Source organism: Acanthochromis polyacanthus, chromosome 12 (genome assembly GCF_021347895.1).
Source record: "Acanthochromis polyacanthus isolate Apoly-LR-REF ecotype Palm Island chromosome 12, KAUST_Apoly_ChrSc, whole genome shotgun sequence".
NCBI lineage: Eukaryota > Metazoa > Chordata > Actinopteri > Pomacentridae > Acanthochromis > Acanthochromis polyacanthus.
Genome location: NC_067124.1, coordinates 1,270,697 through 1,295,505, shown reverse-complemented (window position 1 = coordinate 1,295,505; position 24,809 = coordinate 1,270,697). Strand labels below are relative to the sequence as shown.

At 42.2% G+C, this 24,809-nt stretch overlaps 4 protein-coding genes across 6 annotated transcripts in view; 3 read left to right on the top strand and 1 right to left on the bottom strand.

The window, feature by feature from the left end:
• Positions 1–1,418, bottom strand: part of usp45 (ubiquitin specific peptidase 45) — a 36,076-nt gene extending 34,658 nt beyond the window's left edge. For 2 of the 3 annotated variants that reach the window (XM_022204869.2, XM_022204885.2), the window contains exon 1: positions 1,108–1,418. The gene's annotated coding sequence lies outside the window, so the exon portion shown is untranslated. The remainder of the gene's footprint in view (positions 1–1,107) is intronic. The other variant, XM_022204877.2, reaches the window with a different exon arrangement.
• Positions 1,419–2,375: 957 nt separating this feature from the next.
• On the top strand, positions 2,376–4,442 carry tstd3 (thiosulfate sulfurtransferase like domain containing 3). Its single transcript, XM_022204897.2, has 4 exons — positions 2,376–2,654; positions 2,748–2,915; positions 3,266–3,425; positions 3,856–4,442. Exons 1-4 carry the CDS (start codon positions 2,516–2,518, stop codon positions 3,911–3,913), a joined length of 525 nt encoding a protein of 174 aa, XP_022060589.2. The 5' UTR covers positions 2,376–2,515; the 3' UTR covers positions 3,914–4,442.
• Positions 4,443–6,758: 2,316 nt separating this feature from the next.
• zgc:172323 (uncharacterized protein LOC564165 homolog) lies at positions 6,759–10,865 on the top strand. Its single transcript, XM_051956635.1, has 12 exons — positions 6,759–6,979; positions 7,243–7,396; positions 7,553–7,702; positions 8,085–8,204; positions 8,307–8,402; positions 8,489–8,623; positions 8,727–8,837; positions 8,926–9,036; positions 9,166–9,290; positions 9,378–9,946; positions 10,289–10,331; positions 10,551–10,865. Exons 1-12 carry the CDS (start codon positions 6,759–6,761, stop codon positions 10,642–10,644), a joined length of 1,929 nt encoding a protein of 642 aa, XP_051812595.1. The 3' UTR covers positions 10,645–10,865.
• Positions 10,866–16,822: 5,957 nt separating this feature from the next.
• On the top strand, positions 16,823–23,446 carry prdm13 (PR domain containing 13). The gene is made up of 4 exons (XM_022204905.2): positions 16,823–17,160; positions 18,430–18,561; positions 18,685–18,805; positions 20,795–23,446. Exons 1-4 carry the CDS (start codon positions 16,993–16,995, stop codon positions 22,282–22,284), a joined length of 1,911 nt encoding a protein of 636 aa, XP_022060597.1. The 5' UTR covers positions 16,823–16,992; the 3' UTR covers positions 22,285–23,446.
• Positions 23,447–24,809: the final 1,363 nt, after the last annotated feature.

Genomic DNA, 24,809 nt, shown 5'->3' with positions numbered 1-24,809 from the left:
ATCGTAGAAGAAATTAATGGTATTGCAGGTGTAAGCAATGCTTAACATATTTATGAAGCCTGTAGACTTGTAGCACTAGTCAGTTAATTTTGCATATTTTAGGGTTTCCAGATGTGACACAGCAGCAAAAACTGCACTCACATTCCAATCACAGCTCCTTCAGTAAATGACAGAGACTATGTGTACATCAGGAAGGTTTTTTCCAGTCATGTGGAAGCAAAATAGCCTGGGTCATACGCAAATCTCAGATTTATTTATTTATTTTTTGTCAGTGTACATCAGACAAAGTCCTTCTTAGAGTTTCTGAGCACTAGAGTTGTCTCTGGTGAATTCTATATATAAGTGGAACTCTTGGAGACAAAACTTTTTTCCCTTTATAGGTAATATGATCATGTTCCGGCTACACATTGATTATCATTTATAAACCTGCTGAGGCCAGTTGGGATGATACAGCTTTGGTGAATCATGTTATCTGTGTTTCATTGACTAGGGCTTATTATCTCAGCATACACAGCTTTATTCGGATTAACTTCACTCAGAATTGAAGAAACTAATTGTTACCCAATTATGAAACCGAAAGTCTGACAGCCCAGTTAGTCAACCCAGAGTTAAGGTTTGATTTTAGAGTTTGTTAAACCTACTGTCTGCAGGTATTCCATTACCTGTTCCTTAAAACTCCATACTTTCACGTTTAAGATGACTTTCCTGTTGCCCTTAAACAGAAGCAACATTAATAAATCGGCTTCTTCACTGCTCACAGTACTATCCTTACCCATACTTAAAGCTGAAAGTCTCTTATCCCTTATTACCATTTGAATCACTGTAAAAGAATCCTGTGGCAAAATTACAGAGAATGAGAAAGCCATCTGTCACAATACCTGAGAGTGGACAGCATGTCACTGAACGACAACCAGCCAGAGAAATAAAAGATTCTACCTTATTATGGATGACTACCTAATATTAGGCAATAACACGGTTAAGAGGCCTCAGCAACCCACACTAGCTTAGTGGGGCAAAAAAGGCCTTTATGTTGGTTGGTAAAGAAGTTTCAACAATAGACGAATGCATCCTCATCTTTAAATTGGAGAAAAGGCAATCTGAACTCACCTCTTTAAGTCAGCTCCTCCGTTGACTGTGTTAGCTAAGATGAAGCCAACAGTGAGATGTCAACTCTTCCTGGCTAGCAAACAAGTGAGCTACATTAGCCCCTCAGAATACAAAAAAACCCTAACAAGAGTGTTTTATCCAACAATTCTCAAAGATATTACGACATTTCAAATAAATGTACACAGTACCAACAACGACAGAGCATTTATCTCAATACCTTTTCGTTTTTGCCTTTGGCTTTCTAAAAATGTGTTAAGCTTTCGGTGGCATTAACTAGCAACACCAGTCAACATGTGACGCACTACGGCAACTCAGGTTGGCCCAATGCTGCGTTCATGTCCAGTTGTAAATCTGCTTTTCACACAGCATCACAGGTTCTGAGGAATTGAAGAGGTTTGTAGACGTTTTATTAAGCACCTGCGGCTACACAGCGTTTGGATTGTTCGTATATTAATATATCTTCTATTCATAAAAATATATTTATTTTGATTTTGTTGAAAATTAAAAAGCCAAAGAACAGGTTCCAAACCTTGACAGCAAACTATATTACAGTGTACATTACTGGCTGAAGTTTCATTGTTTATTTGTTATACATTTGAATATAATAATAGACTACTTAGTGCTAATACTTAGTTATGTTACATCTTGATTAAATTTGTTCATGTAGTGATACAGCCACTGGGGGCTGAATGGATCTTCAATGTGCTACTACTACTACTACTACCACTATTACTACGCAACACTAAAAATAATAATATTAATGCTACTACTAGTACTACTACTACTACTAATAATAATAATAATTATAATAATAATAATAATAATAATAATAATAAGAAGAAGAAGAAGAAGAAGAAGAGGCTTTATTCCTATCTCACCTTTCAAAAATGGGGTTATTAAGTGCATTATAAAGCATTAAAATAAACAAAACATTAGATGAAACAATGAAAGAAATAAATCAGTTAAAAACAAACAAACACTGCAACCTTAAAAGGCCAATAAATACAGCGAATTCTCCATAAATATACTGAGGGAGTGTTACTGTACCATCTTTCCTATTTCCATGAATGCATCATGTGTTATGACTTTGAATGTGTCATATAAAATCGTAATTTTGATGATGTCCTGGTTGATTTGTTTAAATATTAACGGAAACGTCTATGCTAAGGTGTTTTGCATTCCTCACATGATGTAATGGTGCTGCATAACCTGAACTGAACTAATTCGAAGTCCAAAAGAGTATTTTTGCCCTTTATGTGATCCGTACTTACACGCATGCGCACCTGGTTGTTGGCAGTGTATTCGTCCGTGTGACTTCTAACGGTTGTAACAGGGTTGCAGCGTGATTCCGCTTTTCTGTCGAAGGAGTGTTAATATAAAGAGTAGTGTAGGGTTTAGCTGGTCACACATGGCTCTCAGAAGGTGTTGGAGGTTTTCAGGTGTTGTTCCTCGGCTGTTATGGAGCAGAACCGTCCAGCCTGGAGCTTCCGTCCCGGGAGTACAGAGCTCTGTGTCCAGCTTTGTCAACACTCTCCCCGGTTGCATAAGTGAGTGTTACCTTTAGCGACTCACTGTCTCTGTTCTAAGTGGTTCATTTGATGTGTATCACCAGTTTTTTTTTATGTTTGTTTTGCTTTCAGACTCAGAGCTGCTGCTCAGGAGGTTCAGTTCAGAGCCGCAGGGAGCAGATGTGAGTTACGAGCAGCTGAAGCAGCTTCTGGCCAGCAGGAAAGCTGTAGTTATAGATGTCCGGGAGCCCTGGGAGCTCCGAGAGTACGGCACCATCCCCGGATCCATTAACGTCCCCTGTGAGTGCTGGTCTGTCCACCTAAAACACACAGAAAACTGTTGTACAGTTGGGTTGACAAGAATAAAAATAACACTTTGTCACACAGATATACTGCAGAGTTTGTTGTTGTCTTGAATAAATAAACTCAAAAAGCCTACACATCAGATTTAGCCATACAGTCCTGTTATTTTACTGTGAAAACTGTATTTACTGGTGAGTACGGTTCCATTTCACATACAAATGTAAAATACCTTGACCAAAATGATTAATGGCATAGAAGAGAAAATGGGTCTTAATTTTGTAAGCCATCAACATTTTGTGTTTGTCCAATAGCACATATTCACCACTTGACCTTGTCTGACTCTACAGTGGGACAAGTGAACACTGCCCTCCAGCTGGGTCCGGAAGAGTTCAAAGAAAAGTACGGTGGTGAAATGCCCCAGCAGACAGATAACATTGTGTTCAGTTGTCTTGCGGGGATCAGGAGTAAGAAAGCACTCGACACAGCCACCTCGCTGGGATACAAAGAGTAAGACGTGTTTCTGAAGCAAATGTGTGTCAAAATCATTAGTTATCATCTTATCATTAAGTCCAGAAATAATAATACTATTGGAGTAATATAAGCTTTATTTCTTAAGGTTCACTAGCCCACTCTCTTGTGTGCACAATAGCAAAACTACAGTGAACTGAATATCACGTCTGATTTTTATAGTTCATCATGAGACCACATCCAGTTTCAACAACTTGTTGCATAATTTTAACCCATCATGCATTGCTCTTTGGAAAGATGCCACACACCACATTTCTGATACAAAACTGAAAGTAGAGAATAAATGCTGCTTAGTATGAACAGTGAAGATTAAAAAATGCAATTTAATGATCATTTTATATTATTATAAATTATCATTTGTTAAGATATACCACATTCACTTTCTTCCTTTTTTCCCTCTTCGTTTCAGTGCTCAGCATTACCCTGGTGGATGGCAAGACTGGTCGACACATGAGCATCAAAAATGAACCAGGGATAAATGAACAGAATATATATATATATATATATATATATATATATATATATATATATATATATATATTTAAAGCTCCTTTTTTCATTACCTGAAATCAGGCTGTAACATGAGAGTGTGTCGCAAGCAGTCTTATGAAGGGTTTTAAAAAGTTTCTGCACTTTTTTTTTGTGGTTTCAAGTTTCTCTTATCTGGAAGTGGGACAAGAGGGCTCAACAAACACATCTGCTGCTGAAAATGTAAAACCTACTGCATTCTTACTTGAAGTCAGCATAGAACTATTTATAAACCCTTTACAACCTCTTAAAAAATCTGATACAAGCAGCTATAATGTACAAAAGGTACTAACAATTTCATGTCTAAACTTCCTATGCAAATGACTCCATAACTGAATGTCTTCCACTGGTCACTATGAACTGTCTGAACGCTTTAGGTTGATGTACTGTAAATACTAAATAGTTTAGCCACTTCAGTTTTTGCCAACATCATTTGATTAATAAAATGATAGTTCTGATGAAGAGTAATATCCAGCTTGTGTGTGTTTTTTTGCAGCGTAGGGCCAGTGTTGGATGACTCTGATATAAATGCCCTGGGAGGACATTCATTTGGATAATTTGAGATATAAATAGGCTTAGAGAGGCTTGCTGAGGTGACAGGCACTGGGAGTAAGATGATCTACTGTACTGAATTGCTATGTCAAATATTTACTGTGTCTCAGTATGAATTTGCCACCGACCCTCCAGGGAACATTATCAGGTTCCTTCATCATCCTTCATAATGAATGTGTTTGTGTTGAGCCGAGGAGAATACCACCACTGCAATGTGTCAGCCGTGGCCATGGACCTTGTTCCCTATTTAACTTTCCCTTTTTACAGCTTGAGCTGAAAGTCCACAGAACAACAGAATGGACGAACGATAATCTCACGGTCTTGTTAAGTTTGATCAATATTTGTACCAGCTTATTAACACCGAGTCACCAGCAGTTAAAGGAAAATTACCTCTAAGTGACTTCAGATGCAGGAGTAAATGATTTGAAGGTGTTACTACTGTTTTTGATCGTATTAATCGTATTCTGCAAGTGGGCAAGGACAGGTGCCCTCATATTTAATTGTGAAAGCAGATTTATGATTATAAAACTACTCGCTATCATTAAGTCAGATATTTTTATGAAAAGAAAATGAGTAGAAACAAAACAGTCCCTGTTGTACAGCTGTAAAATATACGTGACATAGCTGTCACCAAGAAGAGCTTGTAAATGTGATTTCATTACAGTACGTGTTCAATGCGATAGCTTTTCAATGCATTTATTGTTGGTGCTGATTGTACTTTATAAGCTGCAGCACCACTTCTATTCCTACATAAATCTGATTGGATTTCGATTCTTTTAATTTGTTCATAACCTCTCCAGATGCTAACTGATTCTAAACACAAACATAGCCACCCATTTCTTTATCTGGTGTAATGTCAATAGAATCTTCAAAGAGTGAATACAATTGCAGTATATTTCTATAACCTTCATCATTTGGACTTTTCTTCACCAGTGCTGTTTAGTTTATGCATAATATGTGTCAGTTTGGTGCTATTTATTTATTTATTTGTTTACTTTTTGTGAAATCAAAAGAAAGGCTCAAGCGAGGGTCAGAAGATGTCCTGATGATGGCACAAACATGGAATGGAACATGGGAGTGTTAGCAGTTAAAATGAGGCCTCATAAATACTGTCATAGAACATACCAAAATGATGAGCAGTGTTATGTGGTTGCAACATGAAATGAGGCAGTTAGTAGCATGACTGAAATATTCCACCTCTTCCCAAAAGTCCCACACTGCTGCAAAATGTGAGGTCAGTGGGAGGGAAAAGATGTTCACCTAATCCATCAAGGCTTTCACAGGCAACAATAATTATTTTTATTTATTTATTTATTTATTTTACATTTCACAAGTTGGACACAGTGAAATCTATGTTTGGGACATACATTGTGGGGCTTTGTGTATGTGTGAAACCAGAGAGTTATGTTTTCTATGAAGGTTATGGTGGTTAATATTTACAGGAAAGAGCAGCAGTGGCTGATCTGTGTCCTGACCGCTGTGCTATGTCATCCGTAAACTGCAGACAACAATCCCCCTCCTCCTTTTCCCTCTGCCTCCTTATTTTTCTTCTGAAGCAGTTAATTCCATTTCTTTTTACTGCATACTCCAGTTTTAATATGGTGAAAATGGACCAGACTAATAAGTACTAATTTATGTCAAATCTTGCCAGGGCTCTTTGTTCCTCATCAGGTCACCCTTTAGCTTCGGCTCAGCATTCAATTAAAGTCCCTCTTCCCATCAGAGCAGATCACATCAGAGCTGACTGACTGGACCCTGCCTTCCTGCCTTCTTGCCTTCCTGCCTTCCTGCCTTCCTGCCCACTCGTCTGTTTGCTGCCCAGTGCTGGACACTGGGGTGGTGGGTTAACTGGAACTCAGGCATACCCAGTGGTATTCTTATAAAAGGGAGATTAATGCATGATCACAATCTGCATTTTGAGGAGAGAATGATGCTGTCAGTCACTATCCATGTCCAGCCCTGCTCCTCACAAGCTGCTGATAGATATCTGAGCGGCAGGTCAAGCCTGCTTTGGTGTAGAGGTTCAAGATTCCACATGTGTTGGCTCATGAACTGGGCAGTCTTACACAGAGCAGAAGCATGACAATGGGGAGTATAAAACCTGAGGCTTGGTGGGCAATCAGGGAATGCGACACAGGAAAGTGGAGCAGCGGTAAAGTGCAGTAAACCACAGACAGGCTCAGCTTGAGTATTTCCCTTCAGAGAACCAGAGAGCGCACAAACACAGCTGCCATGAGTCGTAGCCCGGAGAGGATCTCATCCTACCGCCGTCACTTTGAGGACAGCAGCAGCTCGGCCTACCAGGTCAGGGTGTCCAGTCCTTCCCCCACTAGGAGAGATGAGCGCCATGCCTCCAGCGGCTACTCATCCAGAGCGGGCAGCATGCGTGTGGACTCAGTGGGACGAAGGACCGTCTCTGCTGCACGCAGGTCTACACGCATGGTCGGAGCACGGTGAGCTCTGTCAGATACAGTCCCTACATATGGGCAGAAGTAGAGTTTACAGGGTGGGAAGACTATACAGTTCAATTATTATTTACTTTTTGGGCCTTTTCTGCCCTGTGAGAAGCTAAGTTCTTCTTCCTGAGGGTTAGTTTCAAGTCATTTCAGCATAATTTTTATTAAATTAAAGATTTTTCTTCAGTTCCCTATGATGTATATCTCCTCTTGCATCAAACCTCTGAGTCTAACATGTATCAGTGTGTTTTCAGTGTGAGTGCAGGAGCCCTGGTGTGCGTTGGGCCTAGTGGAGAGCCTGCCATAGACCTGGATGTGGCTGCAGCTGAGAACCAGGAATTCCTCAACACTCGCTCGAGTGAAAGGCAGGAGATGATTGTCCTCAATGACAGACTGGCCGTGTACATTAACAAGGTGTTTTTTTCTTTTCACAATGAAACGTAAATGTCACACCAAAATAAAGTGTATTTTTATTTTAAAAAGAAGGCATATAATTCACAGCTCTGGGAATAGGTGCAGAGAAAGCATGTTGTGGTGTCCGGTTCAGGCCAGGTTTTTGTGTGCTTACAGGTTCGCTCACTTGAGCAGCAAAACAAGTTACTGGAAGCAGAGATCGAGGCCTACCAGAACCGGTTTGAGAAGCCGACAGGTCTGCGCCTGCTATATGAAGAACAGCTGAAAGAGCTGAACAAGATTGCTGATCAGATGAGAGTTCAGCGGGTAAGACTGAATTCTTCAAGTTGCATCTTTCTGACTTCTTTCTTTTCTGTACGGGATTCTGAACAGGACATGAAGTTTACACCTCACTGATCTGTAGAAGATCCATCCAGGCAATGATACAAGACGTCAACTTGGTGTTTTCAAGGTTCTTTACCTGGTAACAGGCACATTTCTGGCAGGCAAATGGAGAGGCGCCTCGTGTGTTTAGGTGTCATGGAGTACAGCTGCCGGCAGCTCTGTTTTATGCACAGATGAGATGGCTTGATTATGCATTTGCACACACAGACACACACAGAAATGAAGTCAAAATGCAGAAGAGGCTGACGCACTCACCTTCATATCAAATAGACAAACATATTACTTATGGCTTCTTGGTTTTTAGGACATTTCCTTGACTGCTAAGGAGTCCACAGCTGCTCAACTAGAGGCAATGAAAATCAAATATGAGGAAGCAGTGGAGCTGAGGAAGAAAGCTGAGCTAGACATCGAAGCTTTCCGTCCAGTAGGTGCCATTTAATTAGCTAACATCTCTTTGATGAACATCTCTTTCAAAATTATTGTCAGGCAGAAACACACACAATAAGTGCTTTTGTTTGTTCTTCAGGATGTGGACAAAGCCACCTCCTCTCGCATCGCCCTGGAGAAGAAGCTGGAGCAGCTGGAAGTTGAAATTGAATTCTTAAAACGGATTCATCAGCAGGTGGAAAACATGTTTAAGCAACATTCAAGTAGTTCATCTATTCCCTTTTGTTTTGATGGTTCCTAAAATGTCTTCTTTTTCTCTAGGAAATCGATGAACTCATGAAACAGATCTATGCAGCTCATGTCTCAGCTCAGAGTGCGTTCACGCTGCCTGATCTGGCTGCTGCTTTGAAACAAATCCAATCCCAGTACGATGACATCGCAGCCAAAAATCTCCAGGTGAAGCAATACCTCGCAATAGGATTTGAGATTAAAACGTACAGTCATGTTCTCTGTGTTTATTCAATTAATCTGTGTCAATGTTCATCTTCTTCATCATTAGGAAATGGATTCATGGTATAAAAACAAGTTCGAAGATCTAACCCAAAAGACCTCAAGGCATGTTGATAAAGTTCGAGGATTTAGAGAAGAAATAGCAGGTGCCAAAAAGGATGTGAGTATCAAAAGTGAAAACAAGTCAGTAAAGATCGATTGAGATTAAATTTTTATTGATTATAATATTCATGATAAAATACTCCTAGATCCAAGGCAAAGAACGAGATTTGGATTCCATGAGGAGCAAGAATGAAGCTCTTGAAGCCCAGATCAGAGAGATGCAAGAAAAGTACAGGAAGGAACTGGAAGACCTGCAGGTAAACACAGTGTCATGTTGTCCCAGGGTGCACACCTGATCACACCAGAGCCAGCCATGAACATGTGCTTTCGCTTTCAGTCACAAAGCCGCTATAAAAGCATGCTCATTTCTCTGTTAACACTAATAGGCTCGGATTGAAGCCCTGCAGCTTGAGCTGAAATCCACCAAGGAGAAAATTGCGCTGCACCTGCGTGAGTACCAGGACCTTCTGAATGTCAAGATGGCTCTGGAGATTGAGATCACAACCTACAGGTGAAGCAAAAACAACCCAAAATTGACTTATTGTTTGTGTATTTGAATTAGTAGTAAAAAATTTAATTTTGTTGCTTTTCTTTGCAGGAAATTGATTGAAGGAGAGGACCTGCGGCTCTCAGGCATGATGCAAACCCTGTCCCTCACCAGCTGTAGCATGAGCGCCATTGGTGCTGGGATGAGCGTCAGTGGAGGCGGCATGGGCGGTGTGAGTGGTGTGGGTGGTGGACTGACAGGAGGTAGCAGTGGAGGTGTTGGAGGTGCGGGGAGTGGAGTTGGAATGGTGGCAGGAAGCACAGGAGCAGGTCTGGGTGGAAGAATGGGTGCTGAAGGTATCAATGGCAGAAAGGGTCCAGCGGGTAGGGCAGGTGGGACAGACGCAACTGGTGGTGCTGGATTAGGAACTGGGGGTGTAGGTGTTGGAGCTAGTGCTGGGGGTGGGGGTACTGGTCCTGGAGGTTTGGGAACTGGTCCTGGAGGTTTGGGAACTGGTCCTGGAGGTTTGGGCACTGGTCCTGGAGGTTTGGGCACTGGTCCTGGAGGTTTGGGTGTTGGAGGTTTGGGCACTGGTCCTGGAGGTTTGGGTGTTGGAGGTTTGGGCACTGGTCCTGGAGGTTTGGGCAGTGGAGCTGAAGCTAAGGGTGACAGCAGTGTTGGTGGGGTCAGAATGGGTGCAGGGAGTGACACTGCGGGTTCAGGTGGTGTTGGTGGCGCTGGGTTTAGTGAAGAAAACAGTGCTATAGGTAAAGGGATTTGTGATGGAGTTGGTAGAGGAATAAGTGGAGATGGAAGTAAAATCCTTGGAATGGGTCCTGCTGGAGTGGGAGGCGGAATCGGAGACAGCAGAAGAACTCAGGGTATGGGTGGAGATGATACAGGTGTTGCGCCATCAGGCCCAGGAGGAATAGGAAAGATTGGGGGAGGAATGAGTGACATGAGTGGTGCCAGGATGGGATATGGATCAGATGGATATGATGGCAACATTGAGAGCTATGCAGAGCAGGCTGTGGAGCTGACAGAGCGAAGGACAGTGCTCATTAGGTAAAGGTACCATCAGGTATATTTCTTTTTCTAAGCAGAGTTTATTGTAATGGCAGCACTGAAACTCAGACGGAATAAAACAAACATGCCTTTGAATAAGAAACAAAGACACAAACTGTCTCAACCTACTTTGTGATAATGCTAGGGTTAGGTCCAGCATACTTCTTTTGGTCCCTTCAGCTCTCTTTTTTTTTCTTTTCTTTTTGTCCACCTCTACAGGACAGTGAAAAGTGAGGACGATGTGCTGGAGATGGACCACCAGGAACAGACCTACACCATCACTGGTGCAGCCGATGACTCTGACAACGAATGAGCAACAGAAATTCCCGAGTGACCTCCTCTCGCCCTTAAACCTCCACGCCCCTCTGAGCTTTGCACTGACCAAACCCCATGTCTGGGCACTGACCTTTGCCCTTTGCCCTGGACAAGAAGACCATGAATGACCCTTTGCTATAGTGAAACCTTCAAATGATAGCGTTTAAATATGCCTTACCAGGAATGCTCAACATGTTCTCTAAACTTTTGTGTGCCTTACACTCCCTCCCCTTTTTTCTACTTGATGCAAATAAAGCTATCAGCATTCAATTATCATGTCTTTCATTTATTCAGTGTCATTTTGGGGTAGTATTTGTTTGAGGACAGAGAAAGGTATTCAACACCATTTTCATGCTGGTAAACGTGCATTTCTGCTCAGCGGAGACATATGTTGCTCATGCTCATGGCTTGTGATGATAAATAGTGAATAAAGGGGAAAAGAAGTCATGAAGAACAGCAGAGCAGAGAGAGCAGAGTCACCTGAGGGTCGAGGCGGTCGTCCTGACACTTTCTGGAGGGCTGAGGAATCCGTCAGTCAGATTTAGTCCTGCAGCAGAATGACGGCACACAGCCGTTTCCTGTCCTCATTCCATCCACTTCCACACCTTTTCCTCCTGCTGCTGATTGGGAGAGATTGGATCTGGCCAGCAGATGCCAAACATACTCAGTGTCCTGCTCAGGGGCAGAGTGGAGACATGCAACACACCAATCCTCAGACAGAAACTGCAACAAAGACTGGAGCTGGACCAGTGCTGTGATGGCAGCAGTACCATTACTGTACCATTATTATTATTATTATTATTATTATTATTATTATTATGAAACATATACTACAATCGAGAAAAACATTTTTTAAAAAGCACGGTGCTTTCTCCACAGTGAAATGCTTTCAGTTTTTTTGAACATAGCACAATTTACAAGTGTTTGATGATTTTTGCAGCTTTGAAACTTTTTGCTTCATGCAGAATTTTACTGCAATTTAAAATAAACTCTTTAAATGAATCTATAGGACAGCATTTCATTTTCAAAGATAAGAATATTAAATGCAAAATATGCACAAAAGCATCAACCACACGAAAGAGGAAGATATTTAAATAAGCAATTAAAAAATAAAACGGTACATTTCAGTCCTACTTTAGTACAAATACTACAAGCAAATGCAATAATAATAAAAAGACAATTACCTACACTCTGCTACATGATTGGAGTCTGAGATTAAAGCCCTGTCATCGCAATCTAAATATTTTCTTACGTGATTATTATGCAGAGACCTCATGTTGAAAATAAGCAATATTTCCTCTCGGACATCATTTCCACAAGCTCATCCCACCCGAACACTCAGGAGACAATTAGTTTGAACCCAGAACTGTCAGTCGGAGACGTAATAAGAAGCTGCGAGACGCTGCGGTCGTTAGATTCCATTTTCTTACAGCAAATTATCAACGTGCACCCAACCTGAAGGATTTACAAACAAGCATACATTTTTAAATTTAGGGAGTTCAGCGCCACTTTAATCTGTATGATGAGATTCCATCTATATGATAGGACGGAGTGTATTATTGATATAATTAGCACATAAAGGAGGAAGCGTTGCGTGCGTGTGGAGCTCTCCATGGTGCTTTAAATCTGACGGAGGGGAAACCTCTGGTCTGAGTAAAACCAATAAACTAACAAATAAGCAAATAAATGAATAAATGCGTTTTTAAGCATAAATTTAATACGAAAAAGTAAAATCGCTGCCACCAAAAATGAAAATTCATTATTTGTATGAATATTATTTTTTATTAGTAGTACTCTAGTATTAGAAATTGACTGACAATTACGAGATATACAATAAAAAATAAAAATACATTTAAAAAATATATTTGACAAAATATATATGTATATTAACTTCTTAAAAATAAATGTAAGCATCTTTCTTTGCATATTTTTTCAGATAATAAACCATGAAATCGGTTAAAATTTCCCCTCATATTCAAGCACAGAGAAAAGTCAAGCCTGCATGTCTTTAAACGTGCTCTTTGCCATTATACTTGTTTTGCTCACACTTGTTTCCTCCTACAGGAAGAAAAATAAATGCGGTTTCGCTCTTTGCAGAGGGAAAGAGCTGCTGATATTCAGAGGAGGGCAAATGTTGCGACTTTCTTTGAAACCTGCGATTTCTGTCACTTTGTGCATATGCTTTGGGTGGCTAAATCCCAATTAGGGTCGGCTGACACGCTGCTCTATTCACGCAGAGCCCGGCCTGCATACATTTGCCTAGGAATGAACTCCTCAAATAGATGCGCTGCTAAAGAGAGAATCGGCCTGACTGACACGTTCTTTCTGAAGCGCTCGAGTGAGAAAAGGTATGAATTTATAAGGTGCACCGAAACATATCAATTCACGCAACTTCACACGCTTTTATCCGCGTCCCCTCATGCGAGACAAAGTGACTTTAAGTCAGGGAAATGTGTCCTGAAAAAAAACTTTGAGACTTTGAATACCAAAACGGTTCAGCCCACTTTCAGGGAGGAGAAAAGGAGAAGAAGGCATTCTGAATGCAATCACGCATGAACAGCGTTGAATCAGGTGCCGTTTATTCGGCTCCTCTCTAATGCGATTTTGAATATTAGTCTGGGTTAAAATCCCAATCATGTCATCTGGTGGGAGTCCCATACAAGCATCATTACTATTCAAACGCGTCTCTAATGTCCCACCCGCATCCAGGCAGCTGGTCTGTCCATGGTGCAGCCTGCATCTTTCCCCACACAGTAAAACACCTCGGATATGACTGCTGTAAGAACAGAACACCAAGAAGACAAACAGGCCTGTCTGAGGTTTTTTTTTTTACTTTGAGAGCGGGCTCAGATCTGAAAGGAATAAGATTCCCGCAGCATGGGGATTTAAATTCTCTCTCTGTTTTTAATTAAAAGGACCAAATGAGTTGTGAGAGGTGCGGGAGGTGTGGGCTTACATGTGGAGAAATAAATGGATTTGGACAAACACACAGTCATTTCTAAAACGTGGGAATCTGTGAGAAATAGGCCACATCGCTAAGTGGGACAATGATTGGGCCCTGCTGAATAGAGCCAAACAAAGTTTATGGGTCGACATAAAAAATGTGTTTTCTTCTGAACTCAGAAGGGGTCTTAAAGGGTAGCCCATTGAAACCAGTCCAGGAGAGGTGGTGGTGAACCCTTGGCACCCTGAAGTATAGTCAGGGCGCATGAATGGAGATCCCTGGTGGGGCATTGCTCTCTGGATGTGCCGCGTTGCTTTGCAGACAGGTTGTTCCTCTATATTCATGGCTCATTAATGGCCAACCAGTTAAATCAGAGTGCCCCACCGTTTAGACAGTTAAACGCCAAAAAAGGCTGGCAAGAGCCGGGCAGGGCCGCCCATAAAAAAACGTCTCCCTACTCTTCCAGGCTCCAATTCTTCTCAGGTCGTTATTTAAGTTCATTAAAGAGAAGAGGAGATCACTTAAGAGGAGCGCACTTGCGGAATGCTGTTGATTGACTCCAATATTGTCCAAGAATAAAGATCCAACCATGTAATTAATGTGTCTTTTTCTCCCTTATTTAAAACACAGAAGGAGGAGGGACAATACCGCCGGTCAAGCCATTTAATTTCATTTAATTTTCCATCCCATTTGCTTCCAACACTGCCTCCACTCTGACACGGAGCCTTTTCACTGCTCTTCAGGGTTTCAGAGCGCACACGGAGCGGGGATTCACCCCGGCCACTTTCCCGCAAAACAGAAAGGAAACGTCTTCCACTCCTTTTTCCCCTCGTTCTCCGGCTCCCCCTCCTCCCTCCTGTCCTCTTTCCTCGGAGAATAATTAATTTCACCGTGGAGAAGAAGAAGAAGTGCGAGACTTAAAAGCAGCGCAAAGGGTGGATGGGAACCAGTCGCAAATGGCGAGGCGTTAATAAATAACCCCTCCGCACAGCCGGGCGCAAACATTGCGCCTATTGATGAGATTGTTCGCGTGTCTTTCAGGCTCTTTGACGGACTGTGGAGGAGCGCAGAGGAGGAGAGGGAGAGAGGAACAACACGGGATGCCTGCAGAGAGACAGAGACAAATTCATGTGGAGAGTTTTTATTGCAGCACCTGAACTGTTCAGATGCGGGTTTTAGGGATCTCACACCAAAATAAATCACAGCATTGATTTGAACTCAACTGTCTGTTCTGTTTTATTGTTGTTTTGGTTCATCTGTCATTCCCAAATATTCCACATGCAACACGCAGATCTGCACATTCCTTTAATATTCACCAAACGGACATTTTCTGTGAGATTTTGAGCATCTTCCTTCCTTCCTCCTGGTTCAGAGTCAGAGACCATAGGTCACAGGTCAGCATGTTCTTGGTCTGGACTGATCGCCCACAGGTTCTTGTTCTGCTTCTCTGTTCTCACTCCTCAGCATCTTTAAACAACCTGCTGCACAAACACTCAGCCTGCATCTCCTCCATTCATCACTCACACTTTAGATATTTCACATCTGTGGGTCTTTGGGCTCCTGTTCAGTCAAATACAGCAAGAACAGGGCTGCAGCTGATCTAAGAGCACAGATTCAAAAAGGATGCCTGCACTGGACTAATATTATTAGTAGTAGGAATATCATTTACATTATTACCTTGTAGATTACCTGACAACTGCACAAACCCCATGAATGCACCAGCAAGAAATCTCAGAGTTAATATATATATATATATATATATATATATATATATATATATATATATATATATATATATATATATATATATATATATATATAAATGAAAGTAATTTTTAAAACCTTCTAGGCTAAACTATATGGACAGGTGTGGAGAAATATGTTTTTATTTACATGGCAGCAGTGCTATGTAGGACATTTCTAATTTTTTTTATTTAAAAAAGGAAATCCATTCAAACTAGACTATTAATCAGCCAGTTATTCAAAATACTCAAATGGATTTAAATCAATCATTCAGAATTTTTTATTTGATCATAAATTTAAGTAATTGTATAAAAAGTAAAACTGATGTAGTATTTTTCTTTTCCACAAGTAATGCTGCTTATTATTATAGTTTTTCTGTTTTGTTTTAAAGAGGAGAATATTTAAAAGATGAAAACATCCACAAATTAGTCTTCTTTACCAAAACTGATGCTTTAATTAAAACGCCATATCAGGAAAATATGCATTTACTATGAAATACATTTTTCAGTTATTCTGTGTTTTGTTTTTTCCCACACAGCAGAATAAACCTGCCTGGAATCCGGGAAGACGAAACGAGAAAACCACAAGTGTGTGTGCGTTGGGAAGATGCTGAGATTTATTTTTGTGGAGTTTTTTTTCTCCTCCTCCTTCTTTCTCTCCCTTCCTGCTGGTGGTTCTCCCTTTTCAGTACCTGCCTGATCTCAACCCGGCACACGCCGAGAGTCAATAGAAGTTAACAAGTCCTCTAAACTCTCCTGCTCCTTTTGTCCAAGTGAGGACACAAAGGAGGAGGAGAAGAAAGCCCTTTGAAGTATGCAAAACCCAAAGAATGCCAGCCAAGTAGATTTAAAGTAGCCAGTGATTTCCAAAAACCTGGTCTGAAAGGGAAGAATGGGAAAGGGTGAGGATTTATGGATAAATTATACAGTGGATTTGTCAGTTAAAATATCGGAACTGTCTGGAGGACAAAGCCACATGCTGAGGATTAATGGCCGCTCTGGACCTTTGATTCTGCACCCTCTTTTCTCTGCCCTTGACAAATTGGATTTCGGGGATGGGAAGGTCGCCTGGCTCTTTGTGTCTCTTGACCGTTTTGGAGCAATTCATTATGCGGCGGGGTGAGGGAAAGTCTCCATGTGAGCAGGCCGGCCCGTTTTCCCTTCTCCACACAGCTGCTGGGAGAGCCCAACTCTCTCACACTCACTCACACAAACACACACAAACACACACTCCTACTCAGTGCTGATGCAAACTCAGGACCGCTCTCCTCCCCTCATCCTCCCCCTCCATCTCCCCCTCTTTTTAGACTACCTTATAGCAGCATCACCTCTCTGCAACACCCTCCCCTCTGCTGCACATCAGAGAGGTCGGGTGTGTGTGTGTGTGTGTGTGTGTGTGTGTGTGTGTGTGTGTGTGTGTGTGTGTGTGTGTGTGTGTGTGTGTGTGTGTGTGTGTGTGTGCGCGCAGAGGGGTGGGTGGTGGTGGTGGTGATGGGGGGGCTCCTTACCCTGCTCCATCACTAGAAAAGCCGGAGAGCAAAACTCCAGCGCGTCACTTCGAGGGCGGATATTGGCCTGTCATCCTTCTCCTCCTCTTCTTCTTCTTCTTCTTCTTCCTCCTTCCCTTGCGCGCTCTCCCACTCGGTCTCCATCAGTCTTCATGGTTCTGATCTCACCCCACGCCATGCAAGCCACCCGGGCGTCCACCACCGTCAGTGTGTTTGCGGACTGCAGCATCCCGGCCGGGCTCCGGATAGGACCGGTACCGGGCATCTTCAAACTGGGGAAGTACGTGTCGGACCGTAAGGAGGCTGGACCCAAGAAAAAGGTAAAAACGCCGAAACTTAAGGGGAAAGTTGACCTGTGAGGCTTTAGATTTTAGACTGAAATCCTGCTCGGTTTATTTTTATTAGCCTGAAATCTAAATCTTTTCCAAATCATCAAATTCCAAAAATGCATCAACTGCTTGAAGATTTTTTGAGTAATTTACCAATATTTTTCTAGAGCAAATGAAATGTTTCCCGTTTAAAAGTCATTGTTTATTATTACCTAGAGCCCAGCCAGTAATAAAAGACGTGGATGTGGATTTGAAAGCTGCACCGTCAGCCTCCATCGGGCCTGCGCTTATTAATCGCTTTGGCCTGTCATGTTAGAAATAATTGAGCTCCATTAGTGGCCGACTTGTCAGTCTGTGCTTCTACTTAACCGGCCTAATGGGCTCCGCTGTGTGGGATTTCATGCCCTCAGCCGCCTCACATTTCACTGCCTGGCGGGTCTGTTATCCCGATGAGCCGTTTAGTTTTAATGTAATCCGGCCAAGGAAAGCTGCCAGGAGGCCGAGGAGCCTGAGGCGAGGACGAAATGGTATTAAGAAGAGCAGTGATGAAAAATAAAATCAAACAAACTGCATGTTTTTGGTCTGGGATTATTTTTACTACACAAATTCCATAATCCAGACTAACAGCAGCAACTAATAAAACCAGAATCGCAGAGGATTAAATAATCAAAACCGTCTAGATATGAAATGATAATTATTTTTTTTTAAAAAGACCTGAAACGGTCAAACGTGCAAATATTTCTTTTTAGGCACACTGGAGTGAACATTTTGCGCCTCTAAGTGCGTCTATAACTGCACCCTGTTATTGTTGAAGCTGTCAGCGGCTGTGATTGATGCGTCTAAATGCGTGGCCCCGAGGCTGCCCGCGATCATCAGGTGCAATCTCTGTGTCAAATGTCACGCTTCGATCTTTAATGTCCTTGAACAGTTTAGAAACGCTCTGACACTCCTCAAATTCGTTTCCCATATCAACTCAATTAGGCCCGTGTGTCATTCTCTTTAGTAAATTATCAGCAGAGCGGATAAAGACGCATTAAGCGCGCTTTGGTGATGCGTGGCGCTGCACCTCCAGGTACCGCAGCGAAAACAGGCGTGGGCGACCATGTTGGCCACAAATTTAGTTGAATAAAATGAAAACGAACGAATGAATAATTGTAAAAGGCGAATAGAAGGAGCGTGGATAAGTTTGGAGAGGTGTTCTGGTTTCGGTGTTTTATAATTCACAGAATTCCCATCCTAATGTTTCCTTTTCTGTCTCAGGTCCGCTTGGTCCGCGGGGAGTTCGTGGATGAGTCCGGCTGCCCGGTGCCAGACTGGATCGGATTCATCCGCGCCGCCAGGAACAGTCAGGAGCAAAACCTGGAGGCTGTGTCGGACCTACCTGGCGGACAGGTGATTATCCTCCCCTCCTCCTCCCCCCACATCACACCACACTCACAACCCACGGAGGTTCCTCTGTTTGTTTCTGTTTGGACACTTGAGTTAACGCGTCTCTTCTCCGTGTTCTATGTGGAGATATTCTACCGTGTGCTGAGAGAAATCCCAGCAGGAGAGGAGCTCAGTGTCTGGTACTCCAACGCTCTGGCCCAGTGGTACGACATCCCCACCACGGCCACTCCCACGCACGACGAGAAAGGTAAGAAGGGCAGCTATTAATGGTGCAGTAGAGAGCGGGGAATCTAACGAATTTTGGACGCTTGGAGTTATGGAAGCTGGGAAAATAATGTGGAGCACTTCGGATTTTCCACGCATAATAACAACCTCTACGAATAACAATCGAACACAAACTTTGAGAGAAAAGAAATCTCTGATTATTTATTGAACATTTTGCTTCGTTTGTCCATGTGTCGCACCAAACTGTGCGCATGCCCTGTGCTACAGACACATCGACGTGTTGAAGGGTCCATCAGTGCGCGCTTAAATGACTGCCAATACCCGTGATGCCTCTGTTTTATTGCTCAGAGGTGGAAATCAATCGGATGTTGTTGTTGTGTTTTTCCCCCTGCAGGCAGTCGATCTATTTATTTATATTTCATTTAATGAGGCATATTTAAAGTAGAATCCGTTGAGCATAATAAAATATTTTTCGAAAAGTAATCACATTAATCTCAAAAATGATTTCTATGCTGCTGAAAAAATAAAGGATTTTTTTAAACAGGGAATTTGAATGTACCGTCTGAACTATTACTGAGCATGTTTGGGGGAAAATGTCGAAACAAAACTGGAAAAAAAAATATGGAACACAATTAAGGTATTAAAGCTTAATTTCAGTATTAATTAGCAGAAATTTTGTAACCTGTGATGTAGAGATTTCTAATTTGAGGGAGTTTTGTTAGGCTTAGACTTTTAATCCACTTGTTTGGGCTGCTAATGATAATTTGGCTTGGGGATTACTGTCTAATCTGGGTGAAACAGCAGTTCAACAGGGAATAATCTAATAAAAAAATGATTATTAACAGATACTCTGTTGGAAATTCCTTCAATATGTGATCAGTTTGGATTAGACGTTTTTGTTTCCAGCTCAAAGGGCCTCTTCACTATTGTAAAAAGAAAAAATACCTTGAAATGATATCAGACTTGGAAAAAAATAACTAATTGTCATAAAGTAATTACGGTGCTTGAAACAGGGAATAAAAAAGCAATTAAAAGCAGAAACTGACGCGTCTCGGCGACCATGGAGAGAGAAGAGGGAGGCGATTCAGCCGCGAGACGGAGGTTAACAAATGTCATCGCGTCATTAATATTCATGTATTCAAAAGCAAATAAATTCAAAAACAAGTGCTTCACGGTAAATTAGGTGGGTGCGCTAAGGTATTGTGACCTAATGAATGCTAACTTTTATGTGGGGTGTATATTGCCCTGATTCTCCGGCCCAGCACACCGTGTGCGCTCCTGGACATACGCTGCCTCCATTATCAGGCGTCAACAGATGGGCCGCCGCCATTGTTTCTGGAGACTTGCGATTTCAAGCAACAGCTGCTGTCACTTCCACGGGAAAGAGCGCAGAGAGGGAAAGTCCCGCATTCAATGCACCGGTTTTTCTGAGCGCCAGATTGGGCAGGCCGTTTGCCCTTTTGATGCTGATCATAAACAATGAGGATTACAAAATCATTACATCTATATTAACCTCTGAGCGCTCCACTGGGGGCATTAAGATGGTTCCCTGTGTCTGTTACCATTTGGCACCAGATCTTAGAGGCCGGATCTCATCCATTAGGCCTGAATTTTAATTCTATGGGATGTACAACAGTGACTGCTGAAAATCTTCCTCTTTAAAGGAACATTTTTGAAGGCAGCGTTGCTCCTATGTTTAAATATTACAGCTCCTCGTTTGTAACCCCACTAAGAAATTAAATGAAAAATATGCATTTTAGGAATTCTTTGTCCATTAAGTATATGTACATTTATTTTATTTGAGTAATTTATACATTTTGCATTCATTTTTTTTTTTGCCTTGGTCGGCGCTCACAGGTCTTTTTTCTACAGGTTACCAAAACTGTCATTTGTATTTTACGTACAGAAATAAAGTGCATTTGTCTCTGTATTATTTGTTTTTTGGGGTTTGTTCTCTGATCTAATGAGCCATATTTATGCCATATTAATGTCATGTTTGTTGTCTCTGCAGGTGAGGAGCGTTACATCTGCTGGTACTGCTGGAGAATATTCAAATACCCGAACACACTGAAGGCCCACGTCCACTTCCACTGCGCTCTGAGCAACGGGCGGGGCTTCGTGAGCAGCGAGCAGGCCAGAGGCACAGAGACCTTCAGCAGGTCACCAAAATCTGGAGACATCCCTAACACCTCCACCTCACCCAGGAGCGCTCACAGTAACTCCTCCATCTCAGACTCTGGCAGGCGGCCGGTTTCCTCCTCGCCTTTTTTAAACAAAACGGGACTGTCGAAGAAAAGCGGCTCTGAGGAGCAGGACAGGGCCCTCGACATGAGCGTTACCTCAGCCAGAAACCAGGGACACCTCCTCGGCCTGGGCGCCACATCGTCGGTGCTGAGCAGCATGGGCTTCCACCCGGGTGTGCGCTCCGCCTTTAAACCGACCGGCGTCTCCAAAGTCCCCGGTGCAGACTCATCCAGAGAGGAAGGCAGCGGGAAGCTGAGCGGCCTTGGGTTCGGTAAACTTATTGGAAACATGAAACCGATCCGAAACGTGGGCGAGGGCCTAAACGGAGGCGGGAACCACCCTCCAAAGTGCGCACCTGCAATTCTGGACTCAGCATCTCCCATGGTGCCATGCGCAAACGCTATCCGAGGCTTCCCCTTGCTGCCTCACGTGGAAGAAACTTCAGCTTTTAAGCACGTCGAGAGCCGGATGCACTCCAGCCTGTCCCCCTCCCGCTACCCCCAGATGCCCCCCGGACTCCATTTTGAAAGGTTCTCTCTCCCTCACTTTGACGGTGTCAAGACTTACGGTGCAGACTGTAACATCCCGCTGATGCCTTTCACCGTCTATAATGGGGAGCTTTTATACAGCTCACCCTACTACCCCCTGAAATTCCACTTCAGCAACCTCCTCAAATACCCAGAGTCCATGTCCTACTTCGGGGCGCCCTCACTGAGCCAAGACCTGGGCTCGATCACAAACATTGACCGGGAGATCGCCATGCACACGCAGCAGCTGTCTGAGATCGCCGTGGAGAAGAACCGGACAAGGCTGGACTCCATTCCAGCCGGGAGCGCCAGCAACGCCGGGTCTGGGAAGCCCAAAAAGGGACACCTGTGTCTGTACTGCGGCAAGCTGTACTCGAGGAAATACGGCCTGAAAATCCACATGAGGACCCACACGGGTTACAAACCGCTCAAGTGCAAAGTGTGCTTCCGGCCCTTTGGAGACCCGAGTAACCTGAACAAACACATCCGGCTCCACGCTGAGGGAAACACGCCCTACAGGTGCGACTTCTGCGGGAAGGTGCTGGTGAGGAGGCGGGACCTGGAGAGGCACGTCAAGTCCAGACATCCCGGACAGACGGTGAAGAAGCTGGACGACAAACCGGGCGGCCTGTTCGAGGACGCGGAGCAGAAGAGCGACAATGACAGCGACGTGGACGTGTGTTTCACCGACGACCAGAGCGACCAGGAGTCGAGCAAAAACAATGACTGAGATGTTTTCGTGCCCACACAGAGACTGCTCGTGATTTTTTCAACAGTGTGCACAGCAAAACACGTTCTTTAGTCTTGTATGAAGTCTTTATTTGCATTTTAGACAAAGAGCCAAATGCGTCTGGACAAGATGCCACCAAAGTTTCCAAACATTTGCAGTTCAAATTTTGCTTTCTGGACTCCAAATAAAGTTTTAAACGACACATTTTGGAAGAAAATGAACAAGAAAATTTGGACAAACATATTGTTATTCATAAATGTATTTGTTAGTCTTTCTCAAGGACTCTTTCCCGCCTCATCAGACAGAGAAAAAAATCCTTTTTGGCCTTTGCGCTTTGGCTCGCAAAACAATAACAATGATAAAAAGGAATAATTAAGTCTGGTGTTTCAGAAATGTTCTTTTGTTTGAAACACAAATCATCACGGTTGTTGTCACATTCTTTTGGGTGGCATGAAGCCTGCTGCACACAAAACAAGAACAACAATCCAAAGGCGCAAAACACCGACAAAATCTATCAAGGCTGAATAAGAGACGAAACCACTTCCTTTAAAAAACAGTGTCTGCAGTGTAGAAACAAAACAAAACAAAATAAATAAAAATAAAAAATAGCAAGACTATCGTTTGTAATGTTTCCCCCTGAGAAAAGGATTTATGGGTTTGTAAAAATGACTAAAAAAATGACAGAAGAGCGCAACATTCCTCAGCACTCCATGGGAAGATGAGCTGGAAAAGAACACCGTTCTTTGTATTTTGTTATGTTTTTATTGTGATAATGTCCCCATGTTCTCTTCTAAACTGTCAGTTGCACTTTAAAAACAGCAATGGGCATTTTAACTCCACAGAACAGCTGCAAAATGATGGTTGTGTTTCATTTCCTCTCCTCTGCGCCTCGCTGAACAACACACTGTACTTAAATTTGCACTTTCTTGCCGAGGCGAGCAGCGCCCAGTTTATTTAAGGAATTATTTCTAGACAAAGAAGATGTATTGGTTGCAGTTATAGCCTATGTAAAGAAGTTGTAAAGTATGATATTTCACATTTCAGTGGAGAAGTGTTGTATACGTTTGTTTATAAGTCATATTGTCTATGAGGACAATATTTTACTCCTGTCAATTAAGTCGTTGGTTTTTGAATAAATTTAATTTAAAACATTTGAAGCAAACGTTGTTCTGCTGTGTTTTATAGCTAACCATGTTTGACAATGATCTAACCCCGGAGGTTTACATGGAAAACCTGATTAAAGCTGCATTTTATTGCAGCATAGGAAATCTAAATCCCTTCTGTTTTCCCCCTCTGTAATTATTTTTTTTTTACATTTTATTTTATTTTTTTGTAAATTCACCAGTATGACCCAATAAATCACACAATTGGGCCTATTTTCATTAAGAGCAGCATTAATGCATCTCATGAGAAAAAAATGAGTCTTTCTGTCTTTTTTCACTTCAAAAAAATAAAAAGCAACAACAAATGATTAAAGTGCATGCTGATCATTCAGCCTATGGATAAACTGATTAAACCAAATTTATTAAGTGGACATGTCTGCCTGTGACAGAGGAAAAACATTCATATTCTTTATTAAAATGCAAACAAAGTCACAAGTTAATAATATAAGCCCAATTTGGAATTAATGCTTCAAATTTTAACATGTTCTCCACAGAGAGTGTGACACTGCAACATATAATATTATTAAATCACAATTACTGCTGCCTTATTTTATGATGTCTGAAGAATGAAAGCTACTTTTTTATTCTGTTTGATCTTGAAACAATGCTTCAGATTTTACAAGCTCATCTTGCAAAATTGAAATCAAACACATGGCCAAATAACTACCTTAGAAATAAATAATAGCTGTAGTGGTGTAAAAGGATGACATGTGGGTGCAGTGGAGCACAGCAGAAAACACGTGGCATGAAATAAAGAAAAGCTTGATCTATGCAAGGAGGTAAAATTAGAGCTTTTTCAGCAGTCCCATTTAACACGAAATATAAAAACCAAATGCCTGGTTAACTAAAACCCCCAGATCCTTCTAGATACTTCGGTAAACCTGAAACTTCCGATCTTTCACCAGCAAAGCTGAAAATTTTGCAAATATGTCCAAAAACTGGTTGAGGGGACAGAAAGGAAGATTTAGGAGTTTGTTCATCATCATGAGAGCTCATCTCTAATAGAAAATTCCTGACAAGCTATTCATCCTAAAATATGAAAAATCCCAGAGAGCTCTGATGAATTTACATCTTTTTAAATGCTACATTACATGTTTCTTCATCTGCTGAACCACAGGCCAGCAGTTCTGTTGAATTATCCATGAAGGACCTTTCTGAGGAGTTGACACCCCCCCCACACACACACACTCACACACACTCACACACTCACACTTACTCACACTTGTTCCACCAACCAGTCAAACTTCCTCCACTTCAGAAACGCTGCAGCGTTTGTTTTTTCAATCTGCAACCTTTAGTTTTGCACACGGTTCCCTTTAGCTGTGGTGGAAAAAATAAAAACTAAGAATTCGTATAATGCAG

What these genes read in the sequence shown, in the direction of transcription:
- tstd3 (XM_022204897.2), top strand. Translation starts at nt 2,516, where the DNA reads ATGGCTCTCAGAAGGTGTTGGAGGTTTTCAGGTGTTGTTCCTCGGCTG. An exon ending in CACTCTCCCCGGTTGCATAA is followed by an intron (nt 2,655 to 2,747) that starts GTGAGTGTTACC and finishes TTTTGCTTTCAG; the next exon opens with ACTCAGAGCTGCTGCTCAGG. An exon ending in ACCTCGCTGGGATACAAAGA is followed by an intron (nt 3,426 to 3,855) that starts GTAAGACGTGTT and finishes TCTTCGTTTCAG; the next exon opens with TGCTCAGCATTACCCTGGTG.
- zgc:172323 (XM_051956635.1), top strand. Translation starts at nt 6,759, where the DNA reads ATGAGTCGTAGCCCGGAGAGGATCTCATCCTACCGCCGTCACTTTGAG. An exon ending in TAAAACGGATTCATCAGCAG is followed by an intron (nt 8,403 to 8,488) that starts GTGGAAAACATG and finishes CTTTTTCTCTAG; the next exon opens with GAAATCGATGAACTCATGAA. An exon ending in TCGCAGCCAAAAATCTCCAG is followed by an intron (nt 8,624 to 8,726) that starts GTGAAGCAATAC and finishes CTTCATCATTAG; the next exon opens with GAAATGGATTCATGGTATAA.
- prdm13 (XM_022204905.2), top strand. Translation starts at nt 16,993, where the DNA reads ATGGTTCTGATCTCACCCCACGCCATGCAAGCCACCCGGGCGTCCACC. An exon ending in AGGCTGGACCCAAGAAAAAG is followed by an intron (nt 17,161 to 18,429) that starts GTAAAAACGCCG and finishes TTTCTGTCTCAG; the next exon opens with GTCCGCTTGGTCCGCGGGGA. An exon ending in TCCCACGCACGACGAGAAAG is followed by an intron (nt 18,806 to 20,794) that starts GTAAGAAGGGCA and finishes TTGTCTCTGCAG; the next exon opens with GTGAGGAGCGTTACATCTGC.